Source organism: Monomorium pharaonis, chromosome 9, assembly GCF_013373865.1.
Source record: "Monomorium pharaonis isolate MP-MQ-018 chromosome 9, ASM1337386v2, whole genome shotgun sequence".
Taxonomy (NCBI): domain Eukaryota; kingdom Metazoa; phylum Arthropoda; class Insecta; order Hymenoptera; family Formicidae; genus Monomorium; species Monomorium pharaonis.
Window position 1 is genome coordinate 2,033,345 of NC_050475.1, and position 20,685 is coordinate 2,054,029.

The 20,685-nt window shown below is 35.0% G+C and overlaps 4 protein-coding genes across 9 annotated transcripts; 2 read left to right on the top strand and 2 right to left on the bottom strand.

The window, feature by feature from the left end:
• Positions 1–905: 905 nt before the first annotated feature.
• On the bottom strand, positions 906–6,793 carry LOC105837129 (DNA repair protein RAD50-like). 3 transcript variants are annotated; one of them, XM_036292046.1, is made up of 12 exons: positions 6,516–6,793; positions 6,231–6,358; positions 5,326–5,743; positions 5,059–5,273; positions 4,869–4,996; positions 4,601–4,793; positions 3,933–4,322; positions 3,729–3,848; positions 3,351–3,629; positions 3,146–3,279; positions 2,930–3,061; positions 906–2,853 (listed from the first exon to the last, which is right to left on the bottom strand). In XM_036292046.1, exons 1-12 carry the CDS (start codon positions 6,664–6,666, stop codon positions 2,715–2,717), a joined length of 2,427 nt encoding a protein of 808 aa, XP_036147939.1. In that variant the 5' UTR covers positions 6,667–6,793; the 3' UTR covers positions 906–2,714. The 3 variants fall into 3 exon arrangements, 2 of the variants coding, with proteins under 2 accessions (XP_036147939.1, XP_036147938.1); XM_036292045.1 differs by having other exon boundaries at positions 3,729–3,854; XR_004964640.1 differs by lacking the exon at positions 906–2,853 and having other exon boundaries at positions 3,029–3,061; positions 3,343–3,629; positions 3,729–3,854.
• A 3,155-nt stretch (positions 6,794–9,948) lies between these two features.
• On the top strand, positions 9,949–14,423 carry LOC105832260 (mitochondrial Rho GTPase). Of its 3 annotated transcripts, none has more exons than XM_012673049.3 (13): positions 9,949–10,681; positions 10,828–11,030; positions 11,113–11,163; positions 11,240–11,341; positions 11,440–11,481; positions 11,559–11,724; positions 11,794–11,914; positions 11,986–12,178; positions 12,318–12,584; positions 12,659–12,871; positions 12,949–13,145; positions 13,503–13,541; positions 14,243–14,423. In XM_012673049.3, the coding sequence occupies exons 1-13, from the start codon at positions 10,483–10,485 to the stop codon at positions 14,367–14,369; spliced, it is 1,920 nt and encodes a 639-aa protein (XP_012528503.1). In that variant the 5' UTR covers positions 9,949–10,482; the 3' UTR covers positions 14,370–14,423. The 3 variants fall into 3 exon arrangements, with proteins under 3 accessions (XP_012528503.1, XP_012528505.1, XP_012528502.1); XM_012673048.3 differs by having other exon boundaries at positions 10,483–10,681; positions 10,825–11,030; XM_012673051.3 differs by lacking the exon at positions 13,503–13,541 and having other exon boundaries at positions 9,950–10,681; positions 10,825–11,030.
• A 367-nt stretch (positions 14,424–14,790) lies between these two features.
• Positions 14,791–16,497, bottom strand: LOC105832261 (coiled-coil-helix-coiled-coil-helix domain-containing protein 2). Its single transcript, XM_012673052.3, has 3 exons — positions 16,207–16,497; positions 15,627–16,012; positions 14,791–15,217 (listed from the first exon to the last, which is right to left on the bottom strand). Exons 1-3 carry the CDS (start codon positions 16,245–16,247, stop codon positions 15,207–15,209), a joined length of 438 nt encoding a protein of 145 aa, XP_012528506.1. The 5' UTR covers positions 16,248–16,497; the 3' UTR covers positions 14,791–15,206.
• A 98-nt stretch (positions 16,498–16,595) lies between these two features.
• LOC105832262 (ragulator complex protein LAMTOR2) lies at positions 16,596–18,475 on the top strand. 2 transcript variants are annotated; one of them, XM_012673053.3, is made up of 4 exons: positions 16,596–17,354; positions 17,435–17,553; positions 17,939–18,101; positions 18,173–18,475. In XM_012673053.3, exons 2-4 carry the CDS (start codon positions 17,486–17,488, stop codon positions 18,320–18,322), a joined length of 381 nt encoding a protein of 126 aa, XP_012528507.1. In that variant the 5' UTR covers positions 16,596–17,354; positions 17,435–17,485; the 3' UTR covers positions 18,323–18,475. The 2 variants fall into 2 exon arrangements, with proteins under 2 accessions (XP_012528507.1, XP_036147949.1); XM_036292056.1 differs by lacking the exon at positions 17,435–17,553 and having other exon boundaries at positions 16,596–16,924; positions 17,271–17,354.
• The last annotated feature ends 2,210 nt before the right edge of the window (positions 18,476–20,685 follow it).

The window sequence follows — 20,685 nt, forward strand, 5'->3', positions numbered from 1 at the left end:
ATTTATCTTTTACAAAACTTCTGCATGGTACTATTTGAAAAAAATATTTATTTCAATTTAGTAAATTTTTTTTCAGTGTATGTACGGAAGGTTGTGAAATCTCTTCCGGTTTTGAAACTGTATATATTATGATATAATTGCGGTTTCTTGGAATCCTGGACGGTTTCATCTTGGGCGGCTGTATACTGGTTCCTAGAGATACTATAACAGAGATTCGCCAATGTGCCGTCTTGGGGTAAAACCGGATATCGGATATGACGTTTTCGATGGCGGTTTACTCTGTTTTCTTTTGACAGGTGACAGGTGACAGGTTAGATCGGCTAGGCTTTCTCTGTCAGTTATATCTATCTTTCTCTCTCATACTTCCGGTTATACCCCAAACGACGGGAGCCAATCAGAAATCGTTAACGCATTGGCGAATCTCTGTTATAGTATCTCTACTGGTTCCCATCCATTACTTTGAAAAATATTATATTAAAAACAAACGAATAATTATTACATCATCGTTTTTTTATTGTGCTTTCGGGAGCTATGGCTTGAGAAAAATACCTAAGATTTAAGGTCAATATGTAGACTAAATAATGGAGCCAACGGATAACGGAGCAGTTCTATGGTAGAGCGTCTCGAAAATCTAGTTCTCTGATTCAAAATGCGGTCTCCGTTTTTCTAAATTTGTAAAATGTTAATGAGATATAAATTTGTGCGAAAATACTTATATGTTCTTTTATTATTAAAAACCATATTTTTTTATTGCAAAATAAATGAATAAAATGATTTTTATAGAAAGGTTACAAATATATCTTAGATTTTAACTTCAAAAAATTCTTGGCCTAACATGAAGATGTCAGGAATATCAAATTGTGTGGACGTGGATATCGAAAAGTCCAGAATTATACGCACGGAACTAAATTTTACTATGAATTTTTTTATTAACTCTTCTTTGTACCAAACAAGAGAATCGACGTACGAGAGGTCAAAATCAAAGTGCATTGAATACCTCAAACGTTCCTAAATCGATTAGACTAAAATATAGTTAGCATAAAGTTAAACGCGATCGGAGTGTCTCATCGGTCAATTGCGTGACTAGAACTAAAGTCCACTTGATGCTACAAATGCTTTGAAGCATTTTTTGATTGACCAATTAATAAAATTCTTTGTTCCAATTGATTAATAAAATATTACGAAGTGTTTGCAGTATCAAAGTGAACCGCAGCCTAGATCGTCACCAAAAGGGAGCGTCCCAGATGCGCACAATAACAAACGGACACCACCAAATCAAATTGCTGGGTTGATTAGGATTAGGATGAATTTATAAAATTTGATTGGTGGTGTCCGTTTGTTACTGTGCGCATCTGGGACTCACTCTCACAAAATAGTTATAATTTTTCACAAAATTACATTCATTCCAAAGATATGTATTAGAAATAAGTACTATTTTTTAGTTTTTTACATATATTTAATACATATTTCTTAATTAAAGCATTTGTTTTATAGAGTTAAATCAAAATCATAAATTTTCTATCCTATTGAGATGTTTTATATATTACGTAATATAATTATGGTTTTTTAACAGTTTAAAAAAATAATAGTTTTACATATTTTTTCTCTATTAAACAAATCAAGATGAGATTTGAAACGAAAGTAATATCACCTAAAAGTCGCAGTTTACATCAAATTAACATTAAGATATACTAAGAAACATCTCAAGAATCTTTCTTTTCTCCTTAGGATTTCTTCGCAATCGCTATCACGGCTTTATTTCCGGACGTGGTTTGCGGCATGAGACAAACGGTTATCTCGATAATTTTCGTTTTTTTATCACATTATTTGAGGTACTTTGATACATAACTTTTATCTGTATAACTTTTTTATAGGAATACGCACATATGAATACACTGTACATATTTTCATGTACGTGAATAATAATTACAGAAATTAACAAATAAAATATGTAGATATTAATCTAATATATACATATTTTATTTGTTAATTATTCTTTTGTTAATAGCAATGTACTTGAGAAATTCGAAGCCCAAAAGTACAAAATACAAACTTATAAGAATTTGTTAACAAAACTTGTGAACGAGAAAAATGACATAAAGCAGACAATAAGCAAATTGAAGGAGGACATTATTTCTCAGGAAATTGGAAAGCGAGAATTACTTGACAACATAACTTTACATAAAATTAGGGAAAAACTAGAGATCTTGAAAGAGCAGTACAAAAAATTTAATAGTATGGATTATAAAAAGAAATTGATTCAGTTAAAAAACGAAAATCGAAAACGATATAGTTTAGATGATAATAGTGGACCGCCTAAAAAGAAGTATTATTTTACCGAATAAAAAATTAAAATATACGTTCTGTTTACGCACATATGAATACACTGTACATATTTTCATGTACGTGAATAATAATTACAGAAATAATTAACAAATAAAATATGTATATATTAGATTCTAATATATAAAAAAAGAAGTATTATTTTACCGAATAAAAAATTAAAATATACGTTCTGTTTACGCACATATGAATACACTGTACATATTTTCATGTACGTGAATAATAATTACAGAAATAATTAACAAATAAAATATTAGATTCTAATATATACATATTTTATTTGTTAATTATTTCTGTAATTATTATTCACGTACATGAAAATATGTACAGTGTATTCATATGTGCGTAAACAGAACGTATATTTTAATTTTTTATTCGGTAAAATAATACTTCTTTTTAGGCGGTCCACTATTATCATCTAAACTATATCGTTTTCGATTAGGACCTTTTTCTTCCTTGTCGGAGGATTTACCTTCATTGAAGGCAGAGCTCTTTACTGTGATCATCCCACTATAAAAAAAAATCCAATCCGTTAACTGTACATTTTTAATTTCTTATAAGAAACATATATTTTCATACAACGTACTTCTGTTTACGGTAAAGCTCGTAGAATTGCTTGTGATTATTCAAATCTGCAAGTTTCTGTAGGAACTTTTTATTGTGGCTTGTTATGATCAACTGAAAATTTTTTTGATATCTTGATCGCAACTCAACTATCCTGCAACATATATCATTTGCGTTACATTATATCATTTATAGTTATACTTGATCGTTAATTTAAGCTTCAAACAAAAAGGCATACTTAGTTAGCATATCCGCTAAATTGTTCGCATTTTCTTCATCCAAATTCGTCGTTGGTTCGTCTAACACGAAAATCCCGAAATTTTTACAAAATGTTTCTGCCAAGGCGAGTCTTATAATTATTGATGCCAATGCCTACAAAATTCAAATGTCAATATTACGGTTTTATTTCATTATACATACTTGATAATTTCTGACCTAATTACCTCCTGTCCAGCGCTACAATGTTTTTTCATATCCTTTTTACAGCCATCATGCCTGGTTTGAACCAATTTATAGTTGTAGTTCCTTCTGTTGCTACGTTCACCCTTCTTAAGCTCTGTGCAGATCTCAATGCTGGTAATATCTGTACCCTTGTAAATATGCTTCCATAACTTCTTTATTATCTTATTGACCGTCGACATATGTTTCTCGTGATATTCGATCATCGTGGTATTCAATACTTCATTGTAAGTTTTCAAATTGGCTATAGTATCTTCTTGAACCTAAAGTTACACTAGTTAGATCTTTGGAACCATAACCAGAGTATGTGTTCAATTGCAATAAAAAGCATAAAACTACTATATTATAATAAAATATCTTACCACCAATTCAATGCACTTGTTAGTATAATTCCGAGAAGTTAATCGATATTCTTCTTTTTCTAATTCATGCGTATATTGTTTGATTTCTCTCTCTAATTCTTCCTGATTTTCAAATATGACCTGTTTCTTAAAAAAATGCGATTGGACAAATCATTAAGTAATACAATTATATAAATATTAAAAGTAAATTAATATGTAACTTACTTGTTGAAGCAATGCTTGCTTTTCGTTTTTTAACTGAATCATTTTCTTTTTATAATCCATACTATTAAATTTTTTGTACTGCTCTTTCAAGATCTCTAGTTTTTCCCTAATTTTACGTAAAGTTATGTTGTCAAGTAATTCTCGCTTTCCAATTTCCTGAGAAATAATGTCCTCCTTCAATTTGCTTATTGTCTGCTTTATGTCATTTTTCTCGTTCACAAGTTTTGTTAACAAATTCTTATAAGTTTGTATTTCGTACTTTTGGGCTTCGAATTTCTCAAGTACATTGCTATTAACAAAAGAATTGATCTCGTCCAATATCTTATGCAAACGTCTGACACTTTCGGACATCGATTTTCTATCGGCTTCTTGCTTTTGCCAATTCTCTGTCTATAAAAAAAAGAATTTTATTTTATATATTTGTAAATTGTGGATCACGTGCGACATTTTTTCATATTCATCGTACTGCTAATTATTTAAAGGTAAAAAACAAACCTTCGTCTTTTCCAACTACTTACTTCCGGAATCCAATTCATTCTCAGCAAGTTCTAAATCCTTTCGTAACTTTTCAGTCTTTACTATACGCGCGCGTAAGAAGTTAATTAGTTAATAATTATTAATTATTAATTATTTAGTTTTAGAAAGAATATCAATATAATATTACTAACACTAGTCATCTGAGTTTCCAAGTTGTTAACTGCTCCCTTCAATTGCTGTATCTCATCTATACACCGATCCCACAATTTAATGTCGTTAATCACATTTTTATATAGCAACAACTTTTTATTAAGTTCTGCTTTTAGAGCTTCTAGATTTTTTTCTGAATCCATCACATTATTCTGTGCCTTTTTAAACTTTTTCCTAATTAAAAGAAAAATTAATATAAATATTAAAATTATAAATCAAACTTCATTAGTAACAATTACGCTAATTTACTTCAAATTCTTTAAGTTTTTAAGTTCATCTAGCTGTTTTTTAATGTAGTATTCCATATTTCGCGCTGTTAGTTTAAATGCCACAGTTTTCCATTGTTGTGCTTGTATTTGTGCATCTTTTTCTTCTTCCTAAAATTCACAATTATAAAGATTTTACAACAATGTACATAAACAAAAAATTAATTACATACCAATTTCTGGTAAAGGCGCTCCACAGTATCTTTCAATTTCATTTGTCCTAATTCTTGGATATTTAACAACACTCTAATATTATCTTCATGCTTTCTTTTTAAATTCTCCAATTCTTCTTCTAATTCCTCTGTTGTTTCCTCAAATATATTCTTTATATTTTTCTTCAGTTTTTCATATTGATCTTTATGCATACTAATTTCCATTTTCGTTTTCCCTAAAATATTTTTTCTTTTATTTATATTTTAATGCATTTTTGTTAAACTTACCTTCCTCAACCTGGATGTTCATATATTTCGTAGTAAATTGCTGCACTTCTTCAATCTCTTGTTTCACAAGTTCAATCTGTTTATCAATGTCATTTATTTTTTCCTTTGCAATATCCATACTTTTTTTATGTTCCTTGAGCTTATTCTGTTTATCTTCCACTTCAGATACGAGTACACTTAAAGTTTGTTTTTCTGTTTTTAAAGTTCGAATATTGTCTTGTAACTCTTTCTGAAGCTTTAAAATGGATTCCGAGGCTTTATTAAATTTTGCACTGTCAAATATCTCATCAAATATATTTTTTAACATTTCGTTTTGGTCAAACGACGAATTAAGCTCATTTTGAGGGCAAAATACAACATAATTTAAAATTGATTTTGAAACACCCAATGCTATATTGATTTCTGCATCATTAACACACTGCAACATTAACACATTGATTAGTTATTGATGCTTTCTATTTCAAGAAGATAAAATAATAAGATTAAAGAAACTCGATAAGATGCGTTTTACAAGTCTAAATTGTAAATATTTTTAAACACATTTACCTGTTTCTTATTTTTATTTATTACACTGTCAAAAGGCTTAAATATGTCCTCAATTGATGCTTATATGACTCGCATGCATGAGTGCCACATACATATGGGTCATATGAGCATCAATTGCACTCATCTTGTACATACCCTACTTTTTAATATTATATAATATGTATTATTGCAGTTATAAGAACGTTAAATTAAAGAAAACAATATATATATTTTATAAACATAAGGACATTTAAAGACATTAAAAAACATGACATGACATGTGTGTTCACTATGCTATCACTACGCCTATGGTAATAAAATTATCACTATCGTACTGTGCCGGTCGTTGCCAGCATACGATCGTCCACGAAAGACTTTACCTTGTTCTTCAGCGCCTCGATTATGCTGGTTTTCCCGGTTCCATTTAACCCAAAAATAAGCGTGAGCGGGCAGGAGAAGCATAAGGCGTCCTCGCTATCAAAATTGCGAATGCCGCGGAGCTGTATCTCTGAAAATGAAATTGTTGCATGTAAATATTGAGCAAAATAATTCGTTAATAAGAATTGAGCACAGAAATTTCCAGGCGCTTTTCGGCAATATTCTGCGTGTTATAAAGCGGAACAAAGCTTTAATACGTCGCAATACGCTTGCTCGAACCAACGTACCAGAGGCAGATGAGTACATCACTGCTTTTCCTACTTGCTTCTGGTACCGTTTGGAATGATGGCAAACGTATAAACCGGCGGCGACGAAGTCACCTCCGCTCAGCAGTCTACATTCGAGACACGGTTCCTGTTGCTGGTCAACACTGGTCATCACTGGTCATCACTGATCATACTGTTCACCGTGACCCGGTTCCACAACTCACGGTTAACTGCTAACGGAAGATTAATCGACTACCTATCTTTCTCTATATTATTATCTAAGGAGAGACAGAAAATCTATTAACCTCCCGTTAGCAGTTAACCGTGAGTTGTGGAACCGGGCCACGGTGTACGTTCGTCGTCATGACACGGTTTACGAAAAAGTACCGAAAGTACATAAGTTTATCTAGTAAATATCACCAATAAATTCTAGGGAGTTTGGGGCAGATAAATTTTGTTTTAGACGTTGTATGCGTTCGAAAACCCATGAAAAAATAATAAAAAAATAACAAAATAATATAATAATAATAACCATTGCTATGAATAACACAAAATATCGTTGATTAAACGTGATGCGCCTTGTAGCGCCTTGCGATATATTCAGACCGAGCCTGGCAGTATGTTGCATGTGTGAGTTAACCCTGTCCGTGAAGACTCGCGCTACTGCGCATGCGCCAAAAGTTACCCGAAAAGTTACGAACACTGCCTCGCTGCAGGATCAAAGATCGAAGGATCAAAGATCGAAGGATCAAAAAATAAAGCGTGATACTGCAAGAGACTGAAAAAGGAATCAACTCGGTGAGCGTCACTGAATTATTGTAAAGCCGCCGTGGATTCGATGCGTTCCGTTCGTTTCGTTGCGTTTGCGTTGCGTGCGTGCCTCAATCCACAGTCGAGTCATATTGTATATTTGTATCGTATTCGTATCGCGAGTCTTCGGGTAATTGCGTTCTCGTCGAAATAAATGTATTCGTCTTTTACCGCCTTGCTAGCGAGCGAGTAGTAATTGTCGCGCACATTATTCGCGGGATATTACATTGTACGAAAGAGCATGAGTCCGTTGCGTGTTGCGCGGGCTCTGAGATATTGCATGTTCGTCCCGATCGCCTTTGACGGACCGCGCGTCATCTTACCAGGATTTTGGCGCCTACCAACGACGCATAGTAGAGTATAGACGAGCCGGAGAATCTCCACGTACGTGAAATAACGCTCTTGATCATTATCCCGTGTTATGAATAATGTAGAAACAAATAGCGTGGATTTAAATTTTTGTCTACAATTTATAAATTTCCTACTTACCGATATAAAAAAATTTTTGAGTCGCCAAAAATTCTTCTTGCATGTTTTTTTCTCCAAAAGAAACCTATTTTCAAAATTTGAACTAAATCGAAGATTAGACGTTTTCAGAACTATAGCCTCTAATATTTATTATTCGAATTAATATAAGAGTTGGGTAAGTTAATATATTTTTTTAATCTGAATTAATTAATTTAGATTAAAAATTAAAGCTAATAGATTATAAAATAAATTTAGATTAGTTAAAAATTATATAAATAAAAAACTAATTCAGAGTTACGTACGTTAAGATTATTAATTTAACTCAAGTTAAAGTAAAAGTTAATTTTAAGAATTTTAGGAATGGATCAAAATAAGGACGAACGCGCTCGTCAGCGCGTCATAAACCGCCTGATACGATACCTACACAGGGATGATCGAGAAATGATCACCCGTATGATCGATAAACTTAATAGATTGGGGTACGTCCTTTTATATACATTACATTAAAAGTAATGATTAAAAAATAATTTATTTGAATATACTTGCAAAGACAATAGTTATTTTTCCAGCAACAAATACATTTCCATTAATAAAATATAACATAAAAACAAGCATATAATTTTTTTTGCAAATAAAAAATTAAGTTAAAATTTTTTTTGCAAATAAAATTATTATATATATCCTTGCCTTTTATGTTATATCTTATTAATGAAAATGTATTTGTTACCGGAAAAATAACTATTGTCTTTGCAAGTATATATTTTCAAATAAATAATTTTTTTATGCAATAACATTTTTTTTTAATCTCAGATTTTTTTTTCAGTGTACCTGAACATATAAAAGATTTAATAGAGGAATTGGAGAAAAACCTCAATTCATCCATTAATGCCCGGGATCCAAGCGAGAACGAAGCGAAGCCTGGTTCCTCAAAAAATTAGGAGTAACATTTATTTTTTAGTTTTTTACATATATTTAATACATATTTCTTAATTATATAAAGCATTTGTTTCGTATACAGTTATGTATCCTGAATGATGGTGTGCACGTTCGCTCTTTCGACTCATTTCTAGAAGGACATGAAAAACTTTTATCAATTAATTTGGTAAGAAAATTGTTATCGTAACGAAACAATCGTTCTTTATAATTTTATAAATAAAATTTATGATATATATAAATGTGCTGATGACATTTTCAGTGTTGATGCGACGGACACCACATCTGGTACTTATGGGAAAAAAAAAAAACGGTCGGCATGGAGATCACATATATGATTACCGAAGCCGTAAATTCATTCATCATCCATGGCTGGTGTTATAGCACCTTAATTCACTATTTATATGAATTATGTTAAATTGTACACAAGATTAATTTCATTTGTGTTCCTCCTATGAAGGAACTATATATCACATACGTTGAATTGTGTACAAATTGACAACAATATTGAATTCCAAATACTTTTCTTTCTATTCTACTCTGTGAAATTTAATTCGTTCGATTAGTATAAAGGGAGAATCGTTATATCGAATCGTTAATCATGATAATAATTACTTGTTTATTTTGTTTGTATTGGAAGAGTAAAGAGATTGTGAAATGATGATTGTATTTTGTAATAACTAATTTGCTTAACAGATTCTAATTTTAATTTAGTTTTAAAAACAATTTCTGAAAGAAGCAAGAATACATTTCTCTTAATGTTAAATGTTTATGCAGTATTATCAGTCAAAGATTAGAATTCTTGCATTCGGTATTTGAATTGTTTAATCGTGACAAATTGTAGCATAATATATTTTACTTCTCAGCTTTCTTCTAATGAATTAACGGCGATTGAACTTAATTGGATTTTCCACGTATTAGACCAAAAGTTAATTCTTACTTGAACCGATTGTGATACGTAGTCACGAGAAAACGATTATCCCTCTTTCACTCTCAAGAAAAGTATATAATTATATAATATATGTATGATATATATGTAATCGTATATAAAATATTTTTCATTTGCAAATGTCATACGCAAATTATAACTTTTTTCTTATACTAAACACGTAATGGTTCCATAAAAAATGTGAAATAAATGAGTTCAAAAATTTCATTAAATATTAATTTGGATGTGTACGTGTATGCATGTGTGTACGTGCGGGTCAATGGAGGAGAAGGGAGTGAGATGAAAGGAGAAAGAGCGACCATATTGCATTTTAGTTCGGTTTAGCGCACGCTCACACGCACGTACGGGACCATTCATTGCGGTGGCATAGGGTAACCTTGAAAAGGCCACCCTCGGAGCGCTACTACTTTAGTTCGCCGAATCCGCCGGGGTTTACTTGGCCTCCAGCGGCGACGATCGGAGCTGATCTCGACGAAACGTCGAGGCAGAGTACGAGACGATTTTCTTTACGCGGTATACGCGATACACGCGTCGCAAAGTTCCAAGGAGAGAGAAAACGAGAAAAAGAGCGAGAAAGAGGAAGAGTGCGGTGCATCGTTGACCGTCATCCCCGTCGTCATTAAATAAAATGTCATCGTGAAAGTCGCGAAGTCCAGGCGAGATTGGTACCGCGCGTTGTCGGTGCGTTGCAGGTTATATTCCGCGGTAAACAGCGAGGCACCTCCGGGAGGTGCGGAGCGAGAATGCTGTCCGCGAGGGAGTCCGCTTGAACGCGTCCGTCGCGGAGCGAACGGCAGTCGGCGGTAGTATCCGGGCGGCAGCAGCAGCATGGTGCAGCGCCCGGTCGCGCCCCGGCGCAACGTCCGGATACTGCTGATCGGTGAGCGCGGCGTTGGCAAGACCTCCTTGATATTGTCTCTAGTGAGCGAGGAGTACGCGGAGGAGGTGCCGAGCAAGGCCGAGGAGATCACGATACCGGCGGACGTCACGCCGGAGCAAGTGCCGACGCACATAGTCGATTACTCAGGTATCTATAAGTCGAGAGCAACTCGCGTTGCATCCCCCTGTAACGTAAATTAAATTATTTGTCAGAGAAGTTGTTATGTCACTTGTATCTCCTTCTGTCTTATATTAAAATAACAAAGTAATAATTCGGCATCATGTTTGCAGCAGTGGAACAAACGGAGGATCAACTGGCGGAGGAGATCCAGAAGGCGCACGTGATATGCGTCGTTTACTCCGTGGACGACGAGGACACTCTGGACCGAGCTGCCAGCTACTGGTTACCGTTAATCAGAAGATGCTCGTCTGACAATCGCTGCCCAGTTGTGCTTGTAGGCAACAAGATCGATCTCGTGGATTATTCCACCATAGAGGTTTGCGAGTTTTTCAAGGAGATTTAAGTTAACGCCCTCGTTTTACACACTTGTGCTAATGACGTATATTTCGCAATTACAGGCCGTATATCCCATTATGAAAGAGTTCACGGAGATTGAAAGCTGCATAGAGGTAAGATTAACCATTTAACTAGCAGAAAAAAAATTAAGAGATGTTATATAAAAAAAAAATGTGATCTTTTTTTTAGTGTTCAGCGAAAACACTTCAGAATGTTTCGGAAACGTTTTATTATGCACAAAAGGCAGTACTGCATCCAACTACCCCTTTGTACAATTATGATACACAGGAAGTAAGGCTTTTATGCATTTATTGTTTAATTTATATTTTTCATATATTTATCTTTTAATTTATTGTCCAAGATTTTCAAATTTATTATTCTTGCTCCAGCTCACAGAGGAGTGCAAAACTGCTTTGCAGCGGATTTTTAAAGTATGTATATAATAATTAAAAAAAATTGATGGCACAAGAGAGATGTAAATTATGTTTCTTTTCCAATGCACACACAGATATGCGATGTAGATAACGACGGACTTTTGAATGACATGGAGCTGAACGCGTTTCAGCAGTGGTGCTTCAACACACCGTTACAACCGCAAGTACTGGAGGATGTGAAAGCTGTGCTATCGAAAAACATTTGCGATGGCATATGTAACGGATGTGTTACAATGAAAGGTGAGTATTCTAATTGTTCCGATATTAAACAAATATACGTGAAACTTTATTAAGCGATTATGTTTACAGGTTTTATGTACTTACAATGTTTATTCATACAACGCGGGAGGAACGAAACGACTTGGGCTGTGTTGAGGAAATTCGGATACGACAACGAACTACAAATGTCAAAAGAATATATTCATCCTTCGTACGTATATATCAAAGGTTACGGAACGCTGCATTCTTCCAATATATCACTGAATAATGTTGTGTTTTCAGATTGAAGATTCCACCTGGCTGCAGCACAGAATTGTCGCACAAGGGACAAGAGTTTTTAACGTTACTCTTCATGCAGCACGATCGCGATCGCGACGGCGCTCTCTCGCCCTTGGAAATGGAGTCGTTGTTCTCGCGATGTCTTTTTCCGCCATGGGGCGACGAGTACAAGTACACCGTATCAACGAACGAAAAGGTTGACACTTGTGCTATCGTTATTTTTAGACTTTTAATTTCGTATAGAATAAATTGATATATTAAACGATAAGACGTATAAAAAAAAAAACAAAAATATTAGATAATGTAATGATGTGTAGTATACAATATTCTCACAGGGATGGCTCACATTCCAAGGATACATGTGTCAGTGGGCACTGTTGGCGCTGACGAACGTGCGCAAAACCTTGGAATATATGGCGTACCTGGGATACAACATGTATCACAACGAATGTCAGACGAGCGCGATTGTCGTGACTCGCGAGAAAAAGGTAGATCTGGCGAAGAAGCAGTCCAGCAGGAATGTCTACACTTGTCACGTCATAGGACCAAAAAGTAGTGGGAAGACCACGTTGTGTAGAACCCTTATCGATCCTAAGCTGGAGGTAAATCACTAATCACAGTTCAGGAGTCTCGATCGTGAAGAACTCGCGATTATATCTTCTATGTGAAATTGCAGAGGCTGAATGATAAGATGGTACCGTCGAACGCCCATGTCACCGTGAATACGCTGCATGTGTACGGGCAGGAGAAAACTCTGGTATTGAAAGACATAAACGTGTTGAACGTTCAGGACGCCTTAACGCCGGCGGAGATCCAGTGCGACGTTGCCGCTCTCGTTTACGACGCTAGTAATCCAAAGTCATTCGAGTATATAGCGCGTATTTATATCGTAAGCTGTCCTCTTCTCACGCCTGCTGCGATGATCCGAATATTTCACGCGACGATAAACTACACGTGTCTTTGCAGAAATACTTCGCCGATAGTAAGATTCCCGTTCTGATAGTGGCGAATAAAAGTGACCTTTCCGAGGTGAAGCAGAGCTATCTGTTGCAACCGGCCGCCTTCTGCAGCAAGTACAAACTGATGCCCCCGCAACCGTACAGTATCTCACGGACGATTCGCCGTGAGATCTTCGTCAAGTTAGCTACGATGGCAGCCTTTCCGTAAGTTTAGTTTATAACAACAATTAACAGAACTTCTGGACGAATCTCGGTTTACAGACATTAGATTATATTTTCCTTTGTAGCTAAACACATCAGAAAGTATAGATTACGCGTCTTAGAGCCTTTCTTCGCTTATTTCTTCTTTTGTATAATATTTTGTACAATATTTTTCATCGTAAAGTTAGTTTCAGGCAAAAGATTTGCATTTCATGCCGCACATTTTCTCTCCTCATTCTTTTCTTGTAATTTAATTTGAGGGAAGAGAGAAATAATGTAATACATTTATATAAAAAGAAAAAAGACAAGAAAAAGAGAAAATTTTTTCGGTATTAACAACAAGATATATTTCGTGTTTAGCCGCTTTCAAGGAGCGTGGGTATTATTTTACCGAGACAGGTTGGTCCGAATTTCACAATTTCGCACTGTAAAAATCTAGACGCTTGAACAAATCGTGAAAAACTGCATTCAATTATCGTCATCGTATACATTCCTCTCGATGCATGCGCTCACGGGGGCTTAACTCTATCCTCTCACGTCAAATGTGCCGGATGATTAGAAAACATGTCACATCGCACGAATAAAATATGTATGAGTTACTATGTAATTGGCTCTTTTCAGCCATATGAGGCGTACCATCCACATGTTGCTTGCAGAATCCTTACCCTTCCCCTGGTGGAGTTCTTTCACAAGGTTTTATTTCATATTTACTGCCAGCTTTCTCTCGCGACGTTCACTTAAATCACACGTCTTAATAGCGTGTATACTGCTTTTTTTGTTTCGTCTCAGCATGAAGCGTTTCGTTTGAGCATGCAACGATCTCACAAGCTTTATGTCGATTCGAACCGCTTTTCTACGCGTGGATCCTCCTAACAAGAAAAATTTCCCTTCCGACTTGCAATCTCGTATGATAAAACTTCATTGTCAGTTTTGGATCGAAATTTTATTTGTGTATCTTTGTTGTACTCGTTATATATGTCGCTGAATATGTAATCGAATTTTCACGAGAGTACGACATTGTGGTTTTATCATGTTGCTAAAATAATTTGAGATTTCTCGCGCAACTGAATGACAGTGTGTCTTGTGCTTCGAAATTTCAGGCACATAAATCAATTCGGCCTAATGCAAGGGGACTCTTTGGTCTGGTGGAAAGCAGGACTGGGAATCGCGATCGCCACGATCGCCGGCTACGTGATGATGCGTGTGTTAAATACAGAAAAAAGATAGTCTTCTTCGATATTCGTGCTAGTTGTGCGTGTTTAACTGCCTCTCCTTGTCGAATAAAGAAAGAGAAAGCTGCATTACAGATAATCGCGTATAGGATGAATATATATATATATATATATATATATATATATATATATATATATATATATATATACATACACATATATAAATGCATAAATCACACTAATTTTTGAAATATACGATAGCTAATTATTAGAGAAAATTATATGATAAGGTACAGATACTTTCGTGTAGAGGTACGCTTAATTGGTTCTGGTCAAATATACCCAAGTTTTTATTTGCTGAATTTCCCTCCCGATGTATTATCTTGTAAAAGCTATTTTCATCTTCTGTAATAAATTATTTGTTTAATGTATTGTAATATAAAGTGGGAAAACATCGAGGTGCTGTTTACTCCTTATTCATTTCAATTTGCCATTTTATTTATATTGTTAATATTTGCTAATACAAACACCTAAATTCTAAAAAAACTCATTAGACATTACCAATGTTTTCCTGTTAACATGAAATTAAAGTGTAATTTCGTGCACATTTCAGTTTATTGGAATCATTCTATGTTATATTATAAACGTCACGTATAAATCAAAGGAAGAATTAAAGGTAGTTGCCAACTACAGAATTTAAACAAACATAATTTATTACTAAAACATGTATACGGATTGATCCAGAACTATTTTATCTTACAATATTAATAGTGCAACAATGGCAAAATAATCAGAAATTTTTATTAAATCATATTTAGTCTCTAAGGATTATAGCTTGCATGTACTTCAATTTCTCCTAGACGTTTCTTTCTAAATTATTTGCACTCCGCATTTACATAATATCTGAAAACAGGAAAAATATCCAACAATTAAAAAATAGCCTCCTTGGTGAAAGTTTTTATATTTTTTTTATACAAATTGGAATACTCAGAAATGCTGAGAAAGTTTATATCTTTTTTAGAATTCTTTGTATATAAATCCTAAATATTTTTAGATTTTTTGTTCTGTAATTTCTGATAAAATCTTGTAAAAGCTGTAAAAGTTTAACAATGTTTCAAAACTTATAGAATGAGAAATTTCACGAATATTTATAGAAAAAAAGTACTTTTTCAACATTTCTGAAAAACATCCCAATTCTTATAAAATTTTTCATCAGGATTTACACAGTTTACAATCAATTTATAAATTGAAAACAATACTCAGAGATAAGATAAGTGATCACAACAAAGGTAAAGCAAGATCTACTACTGACGATTGGCCATCTTGCATTGACGGAGCGCCTCGTTGAAGCCCTCGCAGAGACTCAGGTCGGACTGATTCTGAGCACACTCTAGGAACTGCTTCATCTCCCAGGAGCAGGCGCCAGCAGCTGGTACGGCCCCGGGAGCACCCTGAACTACCTGCGTTGGCTCTGCTGCAGCGGGAACAGCCTCATTGCCACCACCGCTGAAGAGTCCAGTCATCGCATGACCAATGGTGTGCCCCACGGCAGATCCGATAGCGACTCCGCCAGCGGTAGCGGCCATCTGGCCCATGAGGGACGGTTGCTGCGGCTGGGCAACCATGGGTTGCGCTGGTGGAGCATGAGCTGGCACCCGGGACGGAGCTGGTGCGCTCGCAGGTGCGCTCGGTCTGACTCTAAAAAAAAAAGGTTTTTCTTAGACCGATTTTCTCAGGGGACTTATTTCTTTCGGGGAAGAAAAGAGGAATTGGAGGTTGGTGTCCGCGACATGGATGCGTGATATAAACTTTGCAACCGTGATGTAACGCTGATGACGTTCTCTCGTCATGGCAAATCTTATGGTTCACCATTAAAATTAATCGTTACTCACGTTCTTGGAGGAGGAGCGGCGGCACGTCCACGTCGCGGCATCTTTCTAAATTGCTGTATCTTTTTTCTATTACGTTGCAAAAATACGAGGTGATACGAGGAACACACTCGCGAAGCACTTGTCTGAAGGCAACTGCACCTAATCTCTCGATTATCTCGACGGTTCGACCACGGTGAACTGAACTGGGATAGATGCTGCGCAATCTGTCGCGATTCGTGAGTCAGATTGCGCAATTAAACTTGCCGGAAGACGTCACGAGACCATTTCTCGAAATTTCCGCCACCGGTGAGAATGACCCGTATGATTTTCTCTCTAAAAATATATTGCACTATAAATAAATCTATTCACAAGACTTTCTAATGGATTTTCACGAGTCGACGTCGACTCACGTGATTATGTCGTAGCAAAGTTTTTTGCAATCCAACTTTGTGCCTCCTATCTTTTTTTTTTCAAAGCTGATATATGATACTTTTTTTTTCCCCCAAGTATCTCGATATTGGCTACTAAGCTACTTTATCGATTGGAATTTTAAAAATTGATTGAATGGAATTTATAAAATTTGACTTTAAATTTTGTTAACTATTGACTATCTCAAATATAAAATCGAAACGTGTATATTTGCAGTTGAACAAACTTTAAACATGACGTCGCACATCTCGAGAAATATCAATTGTATGACTATTCCTCCTCGCCTCGTTCCCTCCTCCCACAGTCTCAAGTCCCAAGCAGTGCTGCCAGACCCCCCGCCATGGGTCAAGCCGCGCATGTGTAATGGATGGCAAATACAGTTATGTGTATTATGGGCGCTTAATTTTGGCGGGCCCAGTACTCTCAGTACAGAGGATATCTCAGTAGTATTTTTGCCAAATAAAATATTTTTCTTAATTACAGAAAAATGTGTATTTTTTATCATTATGTGAACATTCTACTCTCTACTTATCCACGCACACCTGAGTGTGTAGTCACAAGAGTCTACAGATTTGTGATACGTTACTGTATTTCAACTCGTAAGCGCATGCGTCGGCCTACCGTGCCGGGCAACCCGGCAAAATCTGGCAGCTCTGGTCCCAAGTCCCAACACTCCCAACCGCTCTTCAACTCTTCACTGTCAGTTTTGTTGATTCGGCGATAACAGCTGATCGTGAAACGTAAGTTCGCAGAAGTTAATACAAACTTCACACACGTGGCAATAATTTACGCGTATATATTTGCGCATATTAATATACAGGAATTAGGTAGAATTTTCGTCGATAAAGATCGCGCTCCGGTTAAACACGATATGTTGAAGCCAAAGGCGCTCACGCAGGTTCTCAGTCAAGCGAACACCGGAGGTGTGGAAAATACCCTGTGAGTGAGAATTTCACTGAGATCAGTGTCGATGAAATGTCAAGCTAAACCGTTCTTTTCAATATAAATTCGCTAACATTACTGCAGTATTTCAAGTTTCATTCTGAAATCACTCATTTACTCCATTATTTGTGCAAGATGTTATATTACAGATATGTCTTGTTTTTTGTTCATTATCTTTGTATACGATATTTAGAAGTTACAAAGATTGTTATTCCAAAAATGTAAATAATGATATTTGCAAATTGCTGCTAGAGATATAAGTTGTTGCACAAAAAGTATCTCAAAACCTCATTTATTTTCTACTTAAAATTAAAATTTTATATTTTAAATCATTGTTAAATAAATAGTTATATTTTGTATCATGTGTATATGCGTATTTCAGATTGCTCAACAGAGATGGTGGATTGTTAGCATACAGCGGTTATGGAGACAAGGATGCCAGGGTCACAGCTGCTATCACGAGTAACATTTGGACAGCTTACGAGAAGAACGGACGAAACGCTTTCAAGGAAGATGAATTACAATTTGTTCTCATGGATTGTATGGTAATAAATATTAAAGATAATTTTTTAGATTAAAGATTGAAAATTTATTTTTATACTCCTCTTGTTTCCAGGAAGGAAAGGTCGTTATCACGGAGGTAGCCAATCTACTCTTGTGCTTGTACGCGAAGGAGACCGTAGGATTTGGACTCCTCCGCGAGAAAGCACAGGCGTTGGCCCAGTATCTCGACCAACCTTTAAAAACAATAGCAAATATGCCCTGAACATATGGAATCACTTGATCGATCTTTCAGGAGTCCGCCACATCTCTCAAGAAAAATCTCTTGGGAGATTACGAATTTACCTTGTAATACTTATTTATTGTTTATAAGAATTTGTAAGTTATCGTGTATAAATATTTTTTATTAATTCGTATACACGTCAACGTGCGCGCGCGTTTCCATTTTTAATACGTGCATTTTTACATAATTCTAAATATTTGAGTTACAAAATATATATATATATATATATATATATATATATATATATATATATATATATATATATATAGAGAGAGAGAGAGAGAGAGAGAGAGAGAGAGAGAGAGAGAGAGAGAGAGAGAGAGAGAGAGAGAGAGCTATGAATATATATAACAATATACATAAAGAGATAAGTGAAAGATAGGATAAGATCTTTAATGTATGTACATAATAAATCTTTTATTTCATATAAGTTACAATTAATACAAACAATTTACGTTTAATTCATCATCTCACTTTACAAATCACACGCTATGGTCGTAAGAGCTACTTAACGCTTATCTAACACTCGGTAATATAATGTCATGTAGTTGCCGCAGGTGTGAATCGCTACTATTCAATGCATAAAAGTGGCTTCCAATTTAAATAATCTCTCAGGGACATACGAGACTATAACTGCGCGATTAGCGAAAAAAAAAATTAACGGCGTTAAATATCTATACCGTTCCTGTTTGTCACTTACTGCAAATTGCACTACTAGAGATAACAGTTATTGCATAGAAAGTTCTAAGATTTTATACCTTTATATCATATCAGAATACTTATTATACTTATTCAAGTATCATTAAATAAATTTTGATTACGCTTCGCGATAGGGTTGTTTTGCAAAGTATCGCAAACGTAGTCATAAGTGATTGTAAGTTGCAGTTGTATGTTAATTTTTATCTACGCAAATTGGGTTTAACTTTTTTTTTATCTTTTTCTAGCTTTAAGACCCGTTTCTACCAATGTAGATTAACTTTAATCTTGATTTAACCTACTTGTTATCTCATTCTAGTTCCAAAAAGTTAGAAAAAGATAAACAGTAAGTTAAACCGAGATTAAAGTCAATCTATGTTGATCGAAATGAGTTTGTGAATACTAAAAATCGAGATTAAAGTTAACTTACGTCGAGATGGAAACAGATATGCAATTGGATCTTACAATACTTTACAATAACTTACGACTACGTTTATATTTTTGCAGAATGGCCTTTGCATATCTGTGTACATACACGCAAAGACACTACGAATGGTATGTACACACATGCGGCACCCGTTTCGCTAAAATATCTTCTAGCATTCTGAAAACATATCTTCACTTCAGTTAATATATATTCTTGATTTCTCGCAAAAAAAGTTAGCACAGTTTGTTTCAGAAACTTGTCCTGGTAAAAACTTTTTCTCATCTTACACAGCGCGATAAATTAATAAAACTGAGAAATAAAATCCATGTGATAGTCGCACGTGCAAATGATGTAAATACTTCCATGTACGATAACTCCTTCTTTACGCCGGGTATCCCACGTAACGATATCCTCCCTTATCTCATTATAATTTTAGTCTTTAATGAATATAAACGGTACGATTGTTTCCTAACGCCAAACATCGAATAAGTTTACTTATCGGTTAGAAATCCCTACCTATGAAAGTACAAATTTTACACGAGTAAAGAGGAGATCGAGTGTATATCTCCGCATATGTGTATAATTATGAACAGTAATGAACATTGATGCCGACTAAATTAATGATTAGAATACATGGATTTGAGCTAGAAAGTAATGCCTTAACGTTAGCCTAAACAACGCTGTACATAGCACGCGAGATTAACAATATTGGTCCTAAAGTTTCTGAAATTTCGCAGTACCAAATGAATTGTTGCTAGCCGAAACATCGCACAATTGCGTACTTTTCGCTTGTGTAAATACCTAATTCCGCAAATATGTGTGTGTGTGTGTGTGTGTGTGTGTGTGTGTGTGTGTGTGTGTGTGTGTGTGTGTGTGTGTGTGTGTGTGTGTGTGTCCCCCTTTTGATAACGCAGGTATCTCTTGTCCATGTCGAAATAACAAATAATGGAGTGCAATTAATTATTTGAATATTGTAAAATTATATTTTCTCGATAAAAAAAAGTATCGTATGTAAATGCACACGTGTGTGTGTGTGTGTGTGTGTGTGTGTGTGTGTGTGTGTGTGTGTGAGGTAATAATTTCGCATGTGTACAATAGTACTAATAGTATCTATAATAAGCCAATATTACATTTTCCATTTAACATTTTACATATATTGTCTAGGACACTTTTCTCTCTTTTTTTCTTTTAATAGGCCTTCGAGACAATTGACAACCTACAT